Consider the following 19,041-nt stretch of genomic DNA (forward strand, 5'->3'; position numbering starts at 1 on the left):
AGCCAACTCGTGGGTTTTGGGCAGGACCAGCGTGGCTTCCATATGTAGGCTATCTCATATGACCAATAATGAATTGTGCTGGCACTATGGGTCCTGGATAATCTTAATCCTCACAAGTAAACCAGGAGTACCCCAAAACAGCCCCAGGAGCAATCACAGCATGTCCCACAGAAGAGTGATGGGCAACCTGAAGAACTGTTATCTCCCACCTCTGAACTCCTCTCACAGCCGTCTCCTCTTTCAGTTCTCTGCAATGTGTGATATATGTCTTGGGGCTCTTGGCCAGAAGGAAGATTTGTTACATATCCCATCAGTTCAGAGAAGTTATTGTGCTACCAAATGCTCTTTTGGTTTGTCCTGCACTATGTAACATACAGGAGGTTTTCACCTTTTATTTTTCTCCTTACAAGATCTCTAGGTATTTACATCCTTGTTGAGCTCTTGGGAATAGAGATCATCTTTTTCATGCTTGGACAATTCCTAGCTCAATACAGCAAAATCTTTTAAAATATTAATAACATTAAGTATTATCAATAGCAAAGTCCTATGGCTTAATAAAGGCTCTTAACTTACAGTTTAAGAAAATAACAGGAGGAAAAAGAAAAAAATCTTTTTTGAAAGAGATAAATAAATCCCAAATCAGACCTTTTCAGCAGCTATGCTGATTATGGTCCTGGCTTTAAGACTCTAAGCCTAACATGTCTAAATTACAAGCTAATCAGGGATCTTTCTCCATTAGCCAACCAAGGAAGTAAGAGTATAAAGACTTATTAGTCAAGATATGTGAACGGGGGTTGGGGGTTTTATTATTCTAATTAGGAACAGGAAAATTCCTATTCCATTTTGTAATTAAAACAATACACATTCTACCATCTAATTATATTTGACATTTTCAAGGTGTTGGGAGCTGAAGTCTATAATTACAGAACTACTGCTGCCTTAAGCAGAACAATCCATAAATATTCATGTATTAATTAGCCAGTTATACTGTTTAGAAGATTTTAGAAACATTTGCCTTTTTTTTAGAAATGTTAGACTTTTAGAAGATGCATTTTATATTTGTATTTTAAAAAAGACAGGAAGAAAAATGTCCTGTGGGATCTGACATACTGTATATAGCAAATTGACTATAAACCTATTCATTAGTATTGTAAGCAGTTACGTTGGAGATTCAGTCCTTTAGAATTATTTCTTTTCTTTTAGCAGAATGGGTAATTACAGTCAGAAATAACATGGGAGTCCTGTAGTGAAGTCATAAGACAGTAAAATGCAATTCTTACGATTCCTTGGTTTTGTAATTAACAATAAAATTATAGCTTACATACAGTAGTTTTCTTAAAAAAAAAGTTATCCACATCTTTTATTTAAGTGTCCCACAATAAAATATCACTTCGTATATCACCTATTTTTGATAGTTCAATACTGCCATTTGAAACAGTTGCCTGCCTAAGAATACCATAATCAAAGTAGAGGTGGACTTGTAGGTAATGCAGAGCCTGTTGTTCAAGGAGAGGCTTTCCTTTTCTTGACATTAAGAGAAATGGAAAAATACACAATGAAGATGAAACTCTTGAGTGCAAGGTGTTCCATGAGTTTGCCTGCTCTGTGTTTCCATTCTAGAATGTGAACCTTTGGGGACATCTAGATAAAAGGGCATAATTTCTGAAAAGAAGCGCAATAGGCACTTTGCGTGCTTTGTCCATTTAGCTCATTGGAATAGGTTTTCCTGTTATAAGATGCTTTGCCCCATGGGACCTGGACCCTGGCTAAATCATTAGGTATGACTTTCAAACAGTTAATAATAAAAGACATTGCAAATGTTTCAAGAGTTAAATGCTGTGCAGAAGTGAAGTTGCAATACGTGTGAGTTCAAATGCTGTGCAGAATTTCAGTGTCCCAACAAGAGCAGCGGAGACCCGGTGCAAGCTCCCTGCACACCAGGACAGTGTGCACTGTGCCAGCCCTCTGGTCAGGAGGCCCCTTATCCCGAAGAGCCCCACAGTCTCTGTGCAGGCAGGTGTAGAGGGAAGGGCACCCAGTTCCACAACAAATCTTAATTATTCCCAGAGTATGAAGACTTGAAGTCCTCTTTCATCCCTGCCTATCTGTGTCATCACTAGAAACAGCCTAGCACATGTTGACTAATCACGCATGCTTGCATCCTAGTCAATCAGGGACTGCATCCGGCAGGAATTGAGAAGTAGTAGTATATAATGCATCCAGCTAAAGAGCTGGACTTCCTCCTGCGATGGGTGGAAGCATGACTCAATGTAGTTACACTGTATATAATTATGCCATACATATTATATGTCAGATTATATAATGGTTATATTACACATCATGTATTCACATAATATGTATTACATATTGTGTATGTGATATGCTATACATAATATGTATGTGTAATATAGTATGTGAGTGCAAATATGCATATATGTTTGGGTTTTATATATATACATATACACACACACACTACTTACTGAAGCAAACTTACTAGATGCCTGGTGTTATTTTTGTAATGCTCATAGCACTTAGGGATGCCAATACACATTATTCCCCTTCTTTCTACACAATCACAGCCTCTATACTATGCAACATTACAATGCAATCAACTTGAACACAGACAACCAGACAGGCAAAATTCTTTCATTCTCCACCTTCTGCAGATTTTGCTTAGAACACTTTGAAAATACAATTCACCCTTTGCAAATCCTTCAGCACATCAAAGATAAGCTGTTCTTTCCAAACAAAAACTAAGTTGTATTAAAAAATGGTTCAGTGAAATTTAGCGAGAACCCTCCTTCTTTAACCACCCAGAATTACATTTTATGCACAAAAAGTCTGCATTTTAAAAGCTCAATGTTTAAAAATCTGAAAATGGCCAGTTAATGCAAGAAACAATTGTCCCTCTGCCATATATAGCAGGTTTTATTCATCATTTTTCCAATATACGTATTTATCCACTTTTACCTCTGCTTTTTTATTCCATTGTAGAATGTGATGAATTACATTGATTTTAATCAATCAATTATTTTTGTAAATGTGTACTAAACATTGCAAGAAGAATATAACCTAAGTATGCCCCAAATCATGTTAGGACAATCCCTATTTCTCATAATGTGAGGTGCTCGATGTAGAAGAGGAGGGTTTTTTCCTCAAGAGATGTGATACAGCCTTCTAAGATTTGGTTGATTTTTGGTTGATTTGGTTGATTTTTGGATGATTTTATCTAAGTGAATATATTTATTAGTTGCAAGCTTTTACTTTTCAGCTGCAGCTAACAGTGAGGAAAAGTTACTGTGATAGTCATCTTAAGAAAAACAAGAAAAGGAAGCAGATAGGCAGTTCACATCATGTTATCCATAGGTACCTTCATTGCAGTAGAGACACAGGGAAGGAGTCATTGCATCTCAGTGGGGGAGCAGGAAGTTGTTCTGATGTCTTGTTCAGTGAGGACTCTGGGAAGTAACAAACAAAAAACGTTTCTGAGTATTTACTAAGAGGATACAGAGAATAATCACATGCTGCTGGTCACCTCTGAATGCCCCAATGCCCGCCCTGGGGGCAGGGCTGCCCTCTCTGTTCACTTATAAACCAATGGCTTCAAAATGCCTTTTTGCTCTTTCTCTTGAACGACTTCCTTCCACAGAGGCTTACTGGTTGAATCTGTGCTTGCAGGAGCTGGTGGCAAGCTGGGGTGAATTTATCCCCAGAGGGGCCAACTTCACTCTTAATAAATTACTGGCAGTAATTGCAAAGGGTAAAATCACTAAGCTAAAAGGATAAAAAGAACTGTGAACCATAGTCACCATGGTTCTAAACAGACTGAGTCTTGCCCAAGTTAATTGCTTTTTTGATAGAATTACAAAATGAATGTGCAAAGGCAGAACACTATATTATCACGTATTTAGATTCTAGGGAAGCACTGGATACTGCTTTTCATTAACTGTTACTTTGAAACTTAATGCAAATTGGCTTTGATATAAACACTGTCATATACATGACAGAGAGTTGCTAAAGGACCAAAAAGCATCATGATGAACAGCAGAATGCTGAGGCCCCACATGGGAGACTGCAGTCCTGGTACCTCCTTTGCAAAAAAAAAAAAAAAAAAAAAAATCAAAGTTTGTCTATTAATGTTTCATAGATGAAAAGGCTAAATTATGTGAGCTGAAGATTGGATTGGGTGTTTTGACTAGCTTGGTAGAAAACGGGGTTATTTCATATCAACTGAATAGTATCATATCTCTAGAGAATTAATTATTTAAAGATGGTAAAATGGATATGACAAGGAGCAGTGAGATGTAAATAGCAATCACAGAGATTTATTAACATACTATGTTGTCTTTACCAAAGCATTGCTATTCCATTTCCAAACAGTAATTTGTTGCTTTCTCCTCTTCTAGTTGCCCATACTGGCATCTTCTGTTGTTAGCCTCTACTTTCTTGAACTTACTGATGTCTTCAAGCCAGTTCACTCTGGATTTAATTGCTATGACAAGAGTCTGAGTATGCCATACATTGAACCTACACAAGAGTCTGTTCCCTTCTTGATGCTGCTTAGTCTGGTTTTTGCTGGACCATCAATTACGGTAAGTTTTAGGTGCCACTGTCACTTATTAAAGATTTTGAACAGAGTTTCAGTTGGCATAAAGAAAAGATCTCCTTTGGTTTCAGTTAGGCTGCAGAGTGTCATCCAGGCTAATTAATCTTTTATTCTAGAACAGGAGGAGACACACTGCTTAAAACAGTCGCTGTAGCACTTCATCTACTCACACTATCCTAATTGTGGGCATTAATGTTAAGAAACAGCATCTACAGTTGGGTGAGAATAGCTTGAATCATTCTTTTATGCTGTACAAATATTTGGACTTTTACAGACAGGACATCTCCATACTCTGAGATACACCAAAAATTCAAGATTTTGTTGGAAATGGAAACCTTTCATTTACAGCCCTGAACATGCCACTTCTGTTAGAACTAGCTTTATTCAGTGAGAAGGTATATCAACCATGTCGGTGAAATAAATTACACTTTCCCAAATAGCACTGGGACTCCTCTAAATTGCGAGTTAGTCATTAAGAGCAGGCAAAAGGAGGCTGGTTTAATCATTCACCCAAAGGGAGGAGATGATTTCAGCAGAACAGAAATGTCCATCAGAATATGAGCAGTCTGGTCACTATTTTACAGAAAAAAAATTACAAATTGTCTGATACAGGTGAGTACTGTCCCTGCTGGAATTGCTGTGTCAAATTAAAATGAAATCTAAAGACTTTACCTTTATATATATACACTAGAGGGAATTCATTGTGTCTGATTTTAGGCAGCTCAGATAGGAGCCTTATTCTCACACCACTCCAGTTTGGCAAATGGAGAGAGAAATTCACCTTGAGTGGGTGATTCCGTGCACCTAAAAAGCTGAATCAACCTTCTGAAAGGGTCTCTTCTCTCCCCTGACAGCAATGACTGCGCATCTCGGTTAGGCACTTCTCTAAGGCCAGCTGCAAATGTAGCTCTGCTGACAGCTCCTCTGAATTACCTTAAATTCAACCAGTTCATTTCTTTTATAACACTGGCCAATTTGCAATTACAAAATCCATAAAATGTGATGCCTATATAAAAATCATCAAGTGCTGTTCTCTCTTTGCTTTCCAGGGTGTTTTTTTGTTACTTGCCTTTTTTTTTAAACTGAACTCTTCTTACTGTGTTTGATTTTGGTTGCTTTAGAAACCATTTTTGAAAGATTTTGCAAAACCATCAGGCTAAGAATTTTACTCGTTTAGGAACTGGGAGCTAAGGCTCACAGTGTTCCTGGTGCAGACGCTTGCAGCAAACACCAAATATTGTGATAAAAACAAAACTTGTTGGTATTGCAGTTTGGCTGGGTTTCTTAAGTTTAGACAGTGTTTCTGATAACAACAAAGTGGACTTTCCTGAAACAACCATAAAAAGAATCTATATAGATTCACTTGGGCCACAGTAGAGGGGTAAAAGCTGATTTTTACTTCAGAGAGTTTATGTCAAGCCTAGGTAATATCAAACACCTCCAACTGAGATGAAAGATGTCCGTTTCATTACGGAGTGTTTATTAAGGGCTTTGGTTACAGCTGAATTATTTAAGCATTGCATGAAATTTTGCAATAAAAAACGTTATTCTTGCTTGAATCATTCTCCTACCAGCAGTACATACAAGTAACCAAAACCCTGCCATGTGAGGAATTCAAACCCACACTTGAGCATGCCTATCAAACATAAGATCGGTAAAGAAAGTGAATCCTGAAGCTTCAAAGTACAACTGCTTAAAAGCTGCAAGCCTTAGGAAGGTGTAGTTCATTTGTATCAATGTAAGCATGAATGTGATGCTTGTATTAGTTGGAGAATGTGCTCCGATAATGCAAAATACACAACTTCCTTTAATAAAAGGCACTGAAGATGGTGTAGAGCATCAGCTCTTTATTATTCAATACCACGTCTGAAGTAAAAAACTAGGGGTTTTTTTTGTTCAATTCTTCCTTTTTTCTTTGGAAAAATAGTGCAATGAAGCTCAATGCAAAAAGTTTACAATTGTGCCACTGTCATCTTGTAGAGTTTAGCATTTTATAATTTAGTTTTCATTAACATTTCAATGAATTACACACTTTATAAAACCTGTAAAATATGGAAAAGAGAGCATGAGCTATGCAAGAAATTGAGGATCTCCAGTATCACAGCATATGCTAGCCTCTGTCTGCAATTCAGGTACTTACTGCAGTATGAGGCAGGAGGCCATCAAGACTCAATAAAATACAGGTGTGATTAAGCCACATTTTAAATATTACCAAAGAGTGTAAATAAGGAGAGGGGAGGCAGAGGAGACAAGCAAATTCCAGTCTCAATCCCTCCTTAAAGCCTTATATAAATATTATATAAATATTATATAGGACTTAATTTTTTTCTATGTTATTTTTGTTGATGTACTCAGTTTTTCGCAAGACTGGAGAACGTATTGAATCTATTCACTTTATAGTAAATTTTTTTACAACAAATCTAGCATTTTGTAATTTATTCTCCCAAGCCATTATTACAGAAAGATCTGTGTAGATTTGGGGCTTTATGTTGGTTTTTTTTTCTTTCCTTTGGGTTTTTTTGCTCATTGTTAATAAGCAGCAACTGCTTTTAACCAGGTCTGTTCTGTAGCCCTGATGTGCTACAGAAAATCACTATCTGTATTATTGACATATGTCTTATAGCTTGTGGCATATATGAAATTTCCTATATGCATTCATAAACCACAGGGGACTTCAGTGTGGAACAACTGGACTTGTATGAAATTACCAACATGGATCTTTTATGTCTGGAATGTAGATATACTTGAATTGCAACATGACTTCCATTTGCTTTAAAGAACTCTGAATCTGATCTTCTGATATATTTTCTCTCCACTTATTCATTCAAAAATGTTAGGACCAGTTACTTAATTATATCAGTGTAGGTTCAAACCCTTATCAGCCACTGACTAAAAACCTACTTAAAGATAACAGTGTGCTTTCTAACAGAGATCACCAGGAAATTAGATCACATTGATTTGGGAAATCAGTTAGCAAGGAGAGAAATTCACTGCTGGCAGTTTCAGTCCTACTACCTCCTCTACTGTAGGAGTTTGTTTCCTTGGAAATACCAGCCTCTGAATTTTCCTTGACATAGGCCTTGCTGTTTCCCAATTTTCTCCTCTATCACACAAGCTAATCCATCTCTCTGGTGTTTTTCCCTGTGCCAGACATTCCCTAGAGCTTGGCTAAAAACTATTGGAGTTTCTCTGTTTTTTAAGTTTGAAGTACTACTGATTTCTCCAGGAAGTTTCAGCTGTAAATTGATCAAATGGAGACAGATAATAGTGACCATAGTTCTCATCTAAATAAAATTCCTTAAATAACCCTTACCACTGACTTTTCCATGTAATGAGACAACCTTCACTGCTTCAATTTTTCTGGCAAAGAAAGGAAATTTCAATTTATTAAGCCTTTAGCTAGCAAAGAGTTAGACTAAGCTTGTCCATTGTATCTCGCTTCTGCTAGGGTGAGGGGTCTCAGCATGGACAAACTGCTGGTAATTACAGCAGATTCAGCATAATTCAGATGCTTTAGCATCTCATTGCACTGTAAGCTTTGTGCATTGCATATATTAGTTTTCAATGCATCTGTAGATAGACAAGGTGGATCTCCTCTTAGCGGTGAGAACTGCCACATTAATTTCAGTATTTCAGCCCAACCCTTATTCTGAACTCTGTAGAAGCCCTGTATAGATTTCCAAGTTGTTGCACTATTTAACAAGGAAAGCAATCAAACCTGAGACTGCAAATGTATAAATGGATCTGGATTTTCCAGCAAGTAACACCACTTTTCATTTATATTCTTCTCTTTATTTCTATTATAAACTCTTGTCTAGGGCTTCAGTCATAATCTGTTTTGCTTGGTGTGTTCAGAGGGACCATAAGGACAGAACTTTTTCTACTGCTGTGGATCTGGTTAAAACCCAAGCCAAATTAAACAAATACAGAAGAGCAGGCTGCCACATAATTAGAAGCTGCTAGGGATTGCTAGGCTTGAGGCCAAGACTGAGTGCTAAAACCACCTCAGGAGCACTAAGATATTGCAGTGGCTCTGGATTATTTTAGAGGTGAGATTTTCTAATTATTTCAGCTGTGGATCAAGACCCCGATTCCACTGAGGACTGTACACTGTATGCCACTTACATTTGATTTCAGTGCCACCTTTTTGCCTGCCCTCACTCAGGCTAAGTTGCATTGCTGAATGTTTACATATCGATACAAATCTTTTAAAGGCGAGTACATGTCAGTGGATGACATTGGTTGTGCTATAGTTACATTTCAGCCCTTTAAATTCAATCAGTGTCTTCTGAGTAACTGCTACATTTAATTTAATGGCTCCTTTGTCATTGCAGATAATGATAGGAGAAGGAATTCTCTACTGTTGCCTGTCCAAAAGAAGAAATGGGATTGGAACAGAGGCCAATATTAATGCAGGAGGATGCAACTTCAATTCTTTTCTTAGAAGAGCTGTCAGATTTGTTGGTGGGTTTCAAATGTTAGTCACAAAGAAGAGCTTTCCATACACATTCAATTTTCACCATGCAGGTTTCCTTCTCTGAAACAGTCTTTCAGAGCAGTGCAGGGCTGTCACTGGCGTAGATCTTCTTCTGTCAGAAAACGTGAGAAGAAACTGTCGGATGGAGCGACAGAGCAGCCCCGTACTCAGTAATGCAGCATCTACACTCTCCGTTTTCCCTTTCCTCTCCTGTACTATTGTCAGTGTTTCTAAGAGAATAATTTGGTTTTCCTTCTCTGCCCACCTTGAGCTGGCTTCCTTTTAATGGGTTCAGCCTATAGTTTCCCCTCCCTGTCTTCAATGCATCATAAGGATTCAACCCACCTGACACAGTATTCAGCATGACAGTAAAAACTTGTCAGAAACTGTCACTAGATTTGACGTTCTTTTTCTGGGAGATGTTTATCTACGTCTTGGAAAAGGGCTAGAATCTGGCAACCTGATGATAGAGAGGAACATGTTGGATTGTTTTATTTTACTTTGTTTTAATTGTCATTTATGAAAACTGAACTGGAAAAGGCAACTGGACTTTGTTCCCCTTCTTACAGTTAACTTCCTCTACCGAAGAGTGGCTAAAGGAAAGGTTTTCTCTGTTCCAGAAATCTTTCATTAGGGAGGGCAGCCTAGGCAAAGACAACCTGCAGGACAGCAGACTGAAAACCTGGTGACTATACACTAGGTTTCTGTAGTCTGGCAAGCAAGGAGGTAATGACAGGAGAGGTTACACAGTCTATGACTGGTAAAGCGTCTTCTTAAGAGCAGCAGTGAGGATGTGAGTAGAGGGGATGGTAGATTACAACATCAGCAAGGAGGACTGTAAAGATACCCCATGCTCTCCACTTCTCCTCCTGTATGGCATCCCATTGCATCACCAAAAAAAGAGAAGCTGAAAGATGCATAAATTTAATTCTTGATTCATACTCTGAATTTGCAGTTTCTTTCATATTTTAATGACTTTAGTATTCTTTCAATTTTAAGATGAAAAATAAATTTATTTATATGAATACAAGTAGAGAATTAGAGGTAAATCTTTAGGGGAGAAGCAGTTGAAAATGCTCAGTAAAACAAGTGCATTTACTTCAACTGCCTTGTGAATTTGGCATTATTAACCAGACAGAAACATTGATCAATTACCAAAAAGACTTAAATGTTTGGACTCGTGGCAAGGACTTGGTACTCAAGAAATATCAGAGGTGTGAAGGTAGCCAGTGTTATTGCCAGCTGATGAGTCCCTGGTGGTGAAAAGAGAACAGGTCCTCAGAGCAGTGATCTAATGCGCAGCTGTCCACCTTATTAAAAGCCTGTATCCCAGTGGGCAAGTCCAAGGACATGATGAGCACATAATGCTCTCCTCAAATAGTTGGCTGTCCTTTAGTCAGTTCAGAAAACTGCTTTCCAAATTGAAGCAGCTCCAGTGTAGTTCACTTTTATGAAAAGATGGTGGAGGACATCAAGCCATCAAAATGAAATGTTAAGTATCAACAGGAAGAAAACAAGCATAAGTAATCTTAATTTTTTACATTAAAGAATTCAACTTTGCAATAAGCCTTCATAAAAAAATACAGCTTATTCTTCCGTTAAATTCTCTCAAGTCCAATAACACAAGCCACCAGAATTCCATTGAATATATTTTATCACAATGAATTAATCCAATTTATGCATATAACGAAGTTAACAAGCTCTGTTGATTTCTCTCCCAGGTGTTCATGTGTTTGGTCTTTGTTCTACTGCTCTTGTTACTGATATTATACAGCTATCAACAGGATATCAGGCACCGTATTTCCTGACTGTTTGCAAGCCTAACTATACATCCTTAAATGTATCCTGCTCAGAGAATTCATATGTTGTGGAAGATATTTGCTCAGGAGCTGATCTCAACATTATCAATGCTGGAAGGTTGGTTCTATCCTTCATCGTGTACATGTACATTTTTAAGTATTAATTTTATTTTCTGTCCCAGTTTCAAGATTTTTTTTCTAGTTTTTCAGTTTTTTATAACAAAGGTGAGAGTGTGTCTTTTTAGTGATGTTCAATTTTCTCTATAAATATATTAGGCCAACAGTGGGCTTTGGAAGACTGTGTCACATTCCGAAGCACAGTTGTTAGTAGCTAGTTATTTTCCCTCCTTCAAAGGAGACAATTTCCCATACCGTCATTAATACATATAGCTTCTACTGCTTTTCCCTGTGGGAACTTACCAATAACAGGCAGGGGAAGAGGTCACCCAAGTACTGTGTCTGAGACCTCTGTATAACATACATTACTGTTCTGGCATTTTGGTCTTAGTTTGCGAGGCTTCGTTTTGGGATTTGTTGGAGGAGTTTGTTTGTTTTCTGTTTCTCTAGTTGATTAAGTTTTTTATATTGACAGCATTGAAAAAATCCCTTTATTAGAGGAAAGACCACAAGAGGGTAAATCTGTGTGGTCCCAAACACATGCCTTTTCTTTCGTGGTATTTCTAACTGGTGGTTTATTCTCCTTGAGCATTTGGTCTTTAGCCTCCCTACTTAGATAGCCAGGAGATAAATCACTGTTGTTTATAATAGCAGGTTTTGCACATGCATATCAGTCAAGTTGAGATATAAACCAGACTATATATCTTATATATCTTACAAGCTTGATGTGATAAAATAGTGATAATTTAATTACTGATGACAGGTCATTGATTTAAACAAGGAATCTGAACATAGAAGTCAGTAAGTTGTACTGTTCCAATACATCTGCTACTCGTTAGTTCAAGGACTTCATTACTATGAAGTGTCATAAATATAAGCACTACACTACTGAGAAATCATGAAGCTCTTCACTGAATACAGTAGTAGTCTTTTGTATCTTTTCCACGCTAGGTTAACCTTTATTGCGTGTTAGTCATTGAATGTTTGAATGTTTTGCAGTCCTTCAAAAGTTTGGTGCTTTTTTAAATCTCCTGCTCTCCAAAAAAGTTACAGCAAAATTATAGAATGCTTGAAATGACTACAATTTCTGTCTCTGACTCAGCTGCATAATTTCTCTGTGTACCTGATTAGTAGACATGAAGCTGTGTTACTTCTGTCACATCCACTTCACTAAAGCTTTGCACTCCTTTCTTGGTCTGTATGCAGCCCCAGATGCCAGCTTCTATTTTAACTTTATGCCTCATAGCATTACATTTTTGTCACATGGATATTATTAAAATATTCTGTCTGTATATTAAGGCACCTCTCCCCCAGTTTGTTTGCTTTTCCATTTATTTCAATGGTTGACACACTTGGGAATCATGAAATCATTCACTTTGTAAGTATCTTCCAGCAAATCTCATAATCTGTCTCCTTTCACTGGGACAAACCAATTTCACTGATGTTTAAAGACCCTCAATTATTTGATGTATTTGGTCTTAAATATGTCTAGTGAGCTAAGACTCCTAATTAACATTGATTAATTTGCCATATCTTTGCAATTTATATATGTGGGCGTGATCTGGAGCTGGAATGAAGGACTGTAGTTCTATTTGGCCCAAATAATTTGGTGACAATGATTTTGGTGAAAGGCATAACCAGAATTACTATACCAGCCTTCACCTCACTCTCTCTTTTCCCATAACCATTTGATGTTACTGGGATACTGCCATTGAAGCCTGATGCTTGCAAGCAGTGTCTTGCACCTACATGGTGTCCCAGGGAAATCGGTGTAGCTTTACACGTGAGCAGGCAGAAAAATTGTCATGATTACATCTCATTCGTTTCATTATCATCTCAAATATGGTACCTACTGCTCTGAATTGACTGCCTGTAGCCATTCCAAAAACGCTGATCACTCCTAAGTTTAAATGTCATCACTTCCAAAAAATAGCAAAATTAGTTGTAACATATTAAGACTAAGCAATCAGGTTTTGTGTCTTTCTGTTTCTTTAGGAAGATGACCATATATTGATATGTCAAATTTATTCCCATCATAGAGGATACATTTGGCGATCTATAACATTCTGGCACCACCCTCCATTTCTTCTTAATTTAATTTTATTGCATTTTTCCTTTATTAAATTGTTGCTTCCTTATGCCTGTTTCAACTTTACCAAAGCAATCAGCACTTGCTACTGGTTCAATACTGGTTCAGTCATCTACTATAGGAGTTATGGTATGACTTCTCCAGCCCAGGAAGTTAATCTGACTTCAATAATTTCAGCTTGTGAGGGACCTATTCTTCTGAGATTGCTAATGCCCTTCATTTGTTATTTGTACTTCCCAGAAACTTTGGTTCCAGAAATTTGCCTCTAGACTCCCCTATGAAAAGTATAGAGAAGAACACATAATTATCCAGCTGATTATATGAAATAATTTTCTGCAACATCCCCAAATATCCAGTGGTTTCCTTTGTCCATCTTTTCCTCAATTTATCTTCAAAGACCCTTTTCAGTCATTTCTATTCAGATCTCCAGTGAGTTCTGTATCCTCTATAATTTCTGATGTTCTGACTCAGTATGACTCGCTCTCTCTCAGTATGACTTTTTCTCATCGTTGTTCCCCCTCTCCACGTCCTCATGCATGAGCATTTAGAGTGATGCACTGTCATCTGAGTTCAGGACATGTTTTCTTTGAGACCGTTGTTCACCTTTTCAATACCGAGCCATACAGAAAGGCTACATATTTTTAGCTTGAATTATTTTCATTTTAAATTAAAAGATAACAAATAGAGGAACAAAAGCAGTGTCACCATTAGAGAGTACACAGAGTGCATTTAGTCTGTAACATGCTGTGCTTGCCCTGAAAGCATATGAATAGAAAATAGAATAAAGAGAAAATTGACTGCAGCATAGTGACACACCTTATATACTATAAAAATGCCATCAAATTAAGGTTAAGTTCTGAGTGGTATTAAAGTTCATAGAATCGAATCTACGCATTAGCTCCACAGAGACTGTAAGTAGATTTACGCTTCCACTAAAACCTGCACCGGGTAAAGGAGTTGACTAGCCATTATAAACATTTAAATTTTTTTCATGTCTTTATCCTCCTGTCCTCAACCCTGAACTTGTTCCCCAGGGATACTATTTGTGAAAGGTTTGTTCAGGGAGAGGAAAAAAGGAAAAAAAGAAGAAGAATAAGAAGAATTTAGGTCTGTCTTTAGAAACGAAAAAGGAATCATGCTGATTTCATCTTGGCCAGAGTCATGAACACGCTGGAGCCATGGGCTCAAATTCAGGTCAGCGGTGCGGCATTCACACTGAACTACTTGCGCACATTTAATTGCCAATGAATTATTTAGAACTGACAAGACAAAATGCATAGGAAAGAAATTTAGAAAGTAGACTCTGCTGCTTTGCAGAAAAAGGTCTTTGTCTAAAGATAAAGGACTATGTTTCAGTCTTTGCTATTTTAAACTAGCTAACTCAGGTGCTGCTAGGAAAAGGGCTATACATGGAGCCCAGTTAGGGAGGCAAGACCCATCTGCGAAGCTGAATGATTGTTCAAGTATTTATCCCAAGCTGAGCTTTCTCACATGAAAGTGGCTGCTGTGCCTGCAAGATAGACATACCCTTCTTCGCCAAGACAGCCAGCACAGTACATTACACTTCCATGCCATTTTAAGGAGATAAATGTACAGATATAAACTGCTATACATCTTTACTGCATCTTACTCACTTCTAGAGCTCAGAGGTCATAAAAGTTTTTTAGGGCTCCTACAAGCTATGAACTAGATGTCCGCCATAGAACAGGTGTTACTGAATCTACCCCCAGCTAAGTTTTTCCCTCTACTGTGTAAAAGTCTCTCCTTCATGTTCCCATCGCTTTTCCTTTGTTGTTTTTAGAGGATTAAAATGGGGCTGTAAGAAGAATAATGTTCAAATGTTAGAGGGCCTCATGTGATGGTTCTGAGTTGCTGCTACTTACAGGAAACTTCCTTTTCCTTGTCAGAGAAGTAGAAGCTAAGCTGTCACTTTTTATTTTCATGTCTGTAGTTTCTGACTCAAGACCCAGTCCACATCATTCAAGTCCCCAGGTTTTCAATGGGAGCAGAAGGCCCTTAGCAATTTCAAGAATAGACCTGATATTGCCTACTGTCTCACACAGTTTGGACATATTTTCATTTACCCTCTTGTTCTGGGCTTCGGGAAGGGGCCCAGTAACTTCTAAAATGCCCTTTCTGTGTTCTTGCACTCCATTCACTTCTATCACGTTGTAAAGTGCCGAAATTTAAAAAATAAACCTGAAGACATAGCAAATAAAGATGTAGTTTGCCTCTCTCTGAGAAGAATGCCACCCTGTCATGCCTCCATTATTAGAGCAACAAAGCAGGGGCATGAAGATGATGAATTCAGTTGCTGAAGTTAGGGCCTGATTGACAAAGTGTATGAGTCCTTACTTTGAAAAGAGTCCAAGTGAAGTCAGTGAGAATAATCATAAGATCAATGTTCATGCATTAAATGTTGTATAATTAGGTACTTACTCACAAGTTATTATGGGAATTTATTTATAGAAATAAACATAGATATTTCTCAATCAAGCTTGTTCCCACTGTTCTCTTAGTACACACACTTTTCTTAGTACACAAAAAGAATTTCATGCTAAATATTTACTTCAAAAGAAAGGCATTTCATTAACATTGGTCCTTTCTCCAGATCATAGAAAATAAATTTAGAAATTAAATGTTACTGATCAATCACATATTGCTTAGCAAGTGTAAGCTGAAAATGACTGTACCACCCAGTGTTTTTTTCAAGTGAACACTAGCACAGTGTATTTGAACTGAGAAGCATAATTTGAGTGTCCTTCCTTGGCAGAAAGTCATTCCCTTCTCAACATGCCACCCTGGCAGCCTTTGCAGCAGTGTACATTTCGGTGAGTAACCAACTCTGTTCATTTTCATTTATACAAGACAGAAGTCAGAAAGGAATTTGCTGTATATTGTAAAGTGATGTGTTGCCGGGATATCCTGGATGGATGTAAGTTTTTACCCTCCTAGTTTGAAAGCAAAATAAAACTACTAACAGCTAAAATAAAACCAGCTCTATTAAGAATACAGAAAAGATTTGACTGCTTCACATCCTTTGTTAAGAAGCAATAAAAACTGTAATGTTGAAGTATATTTGATGCCTCATACTGTTCACATATAAAATGCAGTGCTTGTCTATCTTACAGGGTGATATTTTAACTTACCATTCAAATTAACCTTTATGTGTTCTGCCTTTTCTTTATTGCTGTCTTCACTTGACTTGCTGCTTTTAAACTTGAGGCATTAAGGAACAAACATTTATGTGGTGTAGTTTCATATGACCTCCATAGAATTGCAGCATGCATGAACTGGCACAATCATTCCCAGAGGCCTCCAAGGTGCTACTGCAAAGCAAGTGAATAAAAAACATCAGTAACTAGCAGGGAATTGTAGGACATGCTGCAGCGATCACAGCTGACCAATGACATTTCTTCAGTATGGACTACAATGTTTGTATGAGTGACCATTTACTTGAAGTTTAAAAAAAAAAAAAAAAAAAGAAAAAAAAAAAGTAATTCCATCACTCATGCTGTAAAAATCAGAGGAAAACAACAATAACAACTAGTCAATCAAATTAGATAATGGAATTGTGCATGTACTGGGAGCTTGCCAGTATTTATTCTGCTCAGGGAAAGGCCAAAATGTGGAATACTGATGAACCACCTCCACTTAATTTTTATGACCTCCCTGACATCATGGCCTCCAGTTGAGAAACGTCTCTCTAAAGCATCTGGTGGTAGCTTTTGTTAGAACAGGTTATTGCTGTCATCTGGCATGACATCTGGCTTCTGTATTTCAGAAGCAGTGGCTCCTTAGTTACATTTACAGAACATTGAGGCTCTGACTATGAACAGTATTTAGGCATAAAATCCTTATCCTAACTGATGTCAATAAGCAACACTGCCTATTGTTTTTGAAAATCCATTCCTTATGATTTCAGATCTTCCTACAGTAAGTGAGCAAATTTTAATGGCTGTAAAACAAAATTAAACTGATTATTTGCAATATTACTGTGTTATAGTGATCTATATGAAAGAAACATTGAATGTGAGAAATTAACATCCTCTTAGGTGAATTTAAGTTTCTTCAATGGCTTCTTCATTTCTTTCTTTTTTCAAGATGTACTTCAATTCTACGTTAACAGACTCCTCAAAACTTCTGAAACCACTCTTGGTCTTTGCTTTTATCATCTGTGGAATTATATGTGGTCTGACTCGTATCACCCAGTATAAGAATCATCCAGTTGATGTCTACTGTGGCTTTCTCATAGGAGGAGGAATCGCTCTCTATTTGGTAAATATAATATTCATGTAGTTAAGTTTTAGCAAATAAAGATGATAAGGCTGTAATAAGAGTACTGGTATTTTTTATGAAAACCTTTCATCATGGTCACATGCCATAATTAAAAACATAGTCAAAATGTGTTGAAGATGATGATGTTAGGGGTAATCACTTTAAAAATAAATAGGAGAAAGCAAATATGTATTCCAATTTAAAGTGCCATAACAGTGCACAAAGTGGTATATAATCATCTGGCATTGTATACAGAAACAGCTCTAACATTATGTGCTTCATTAAATACTTAAAGATACTCATCTTTTCTACTCCACACTTACAACCATAACGCAAGAAAAATATTGGATTAATTGGTATTTGTTGCCAGCCTGAGTTTATATTGCCAACGTTAGCTTTATGATCTCAAAAAAATGGTTGAATTAATATGCAGCAACTCAGCTGAGTAAATTGTTGAACCTGCAAGAAATCAAAGGCAATATTACACCCTTGTGATTCTTTGGAGCTCTTGGGGAAATTATGCAGGGGAAATAGGATGCCCAAGCCAGGTTATTCCTATGCTTTTCCTCTGTACTGGGTTGAAACGGATGAAGCACCTTGGAAGGGTCCTGTAAGGGAGTATGTAGGATAGGCCTGTCTGTCAGTAGGAAGCTCGTCAAGCATTTGCTTTTGCTTGCTGCTCTCAGTGTGTCTCCAACATGACTGTTGCTGCCCTAGCTGTTCAGCACAGTGTCAACCCAGGTGCCTGTGAGCAATGAGGAGCTTACTGACGACATTTTTGCTCCAGTGTGGGCAGGTGAACAGAAGAGTCTTAACAGCCAGTGGGATGTTTTTGACCCCCAAGAAGTCATCAATGAATTTTAGTATAATACTAAAATAAGTCTGTATCCTTTTTTCTGTGATAAGATAATCTAAGGTACATGCAGATGGTCTACAAAGGTGACTGGGGGAAAAATGGCTTTCACAGTGGCAGAAGAAAGAGCAGCCAGGGTAGATAACAGAAACCCCACGAGCTACTAAAGTCAGTTTCTATGATTGCACTGTGAGCAGAAAGGCACTCTGTTGAGAATATTATTTCAAATGATTAAGCTGTTGTAGACTCTCATAAATGGAGGCATTGTTCCCATGTTTAAAATCCACAAACAAGTATGCTCTTTGTTAGGTCTTCTCCATATACTGTTGCATGACAACATCCATCAGAGAGTACATTTTCCTGGATACCCAGTAGTCAGTAAATCTGCCCTGAAAACTACACACCAATAAGAGGAAGGGGAACGGTAATAATGTGAAACTACAAATAACTCTGAAAGGAGTGTAAAGAACAAGTAACCTAAGTGGTTGAGACAGGCATTTGACCCTTTCATGGAATATTCTCTCTCAGTGGAGTCTTTTTAAAATGACAGCACTTTACAGTGAGTCTGCTGAATAAGAAGATGTTGTATAACTAAATCTTGTTACAGTTCTGCGCAGCTTGGAAAGCAATTGATTTAAAGTTGATAAATTGTTCTATCATGTAGATATTGTATTACACAGTTATTATGCAGTAGAAAGGGCAGAATCACAGAGCAGAGAACAACTCAAGCTGTAACAAGATTCAGTAAATCAGAGGAGACAGTAGTGTAGCTGTAAAATAGCTTTTGCCTAGAAGACTGCAAACATTTATTTTGTTATTTTT

General features: G+C 37.5%; 2 protein-coding genes across 6 annotated transcripts in view; one reads left to right on the top strand and one right to left on the bottom strand.

Annotated features, from left to right (window-relative positions):
- The window catches only part of PLPPR5 (phospholipid phosphatase related 5), a 233,038-nt gene that overhangs the window by 119,579 nt on the left and 94,418 nt on the right, over positions 1-19,041 (bottom strand). For 4 of the 5 annotated variants that reach the window (XM_082311956.1, XM_082311957.1, XM_082311954.1 and 1 more), the window contains exons 15-16: positions 16,238-16,417; positions 3,371-3,458 (exon numbers count right to left, since the gene is read on the bottom strand). Coding sequence is in view for 1 of the 5 variants with exons in the window: in XM_082311957.1 (XP_082168083.1) it covers positions 3,371-3,376 (6 nt within the window). In the remaining 4 variants the exon portion in view is untranslated. Of the gene's footprint in view, positions 1-3,370; positions 3,459-4,351; positions 4,503-16,237; positions 16,418-19,041 lie in introns of those variants that run through there. The other variant, XM_082311955.1, reaches the window with a different exon arrangement.
- PLPPR4 (phospholipid phosphatase related 4) overlaps positions 1-19,041 on the top strand; it is a gene marked incomplete at both ends in the record, with an annotated part of 31,085 nt that overhangs the window by 10,369 nt on the left and 1,675 nt on the right. The window contains 5 exons of the mRNA XM_082311943.1: positions 4,407-4,592; positions 8,941-9,070; positions 10,805-11,000; positions 15,862-15,919; positions 17,193-17,366. Of these exons, the coding sequence (XP_082168069.1) occupies positions 4,407-4,592; positions 8,941-9,070; positions 10,805-11,000; positions 15,862-15,919; positions 17,193-17,366 (744 nt within the window). The remainder of the gene's footprint in view (positions 1-4,406; positions 4,593-8,940; positions 9,071-10,804; positions 11,001-15,861; positions 15,920-17,192; positions 17,367-19,041) is intronic.

Source organism: Platalea leucorodia, assembly GCF_965183815.1.
Source record: "Platalea leucorodia genome assembly, chromosome: 5".
Taxonomy (NCBI): Eukaryota; Metazoa; Chordata; class Aves; order Pelecaniformes; family Threskiornithidae; genus Platalea; species Platalea leucorodia.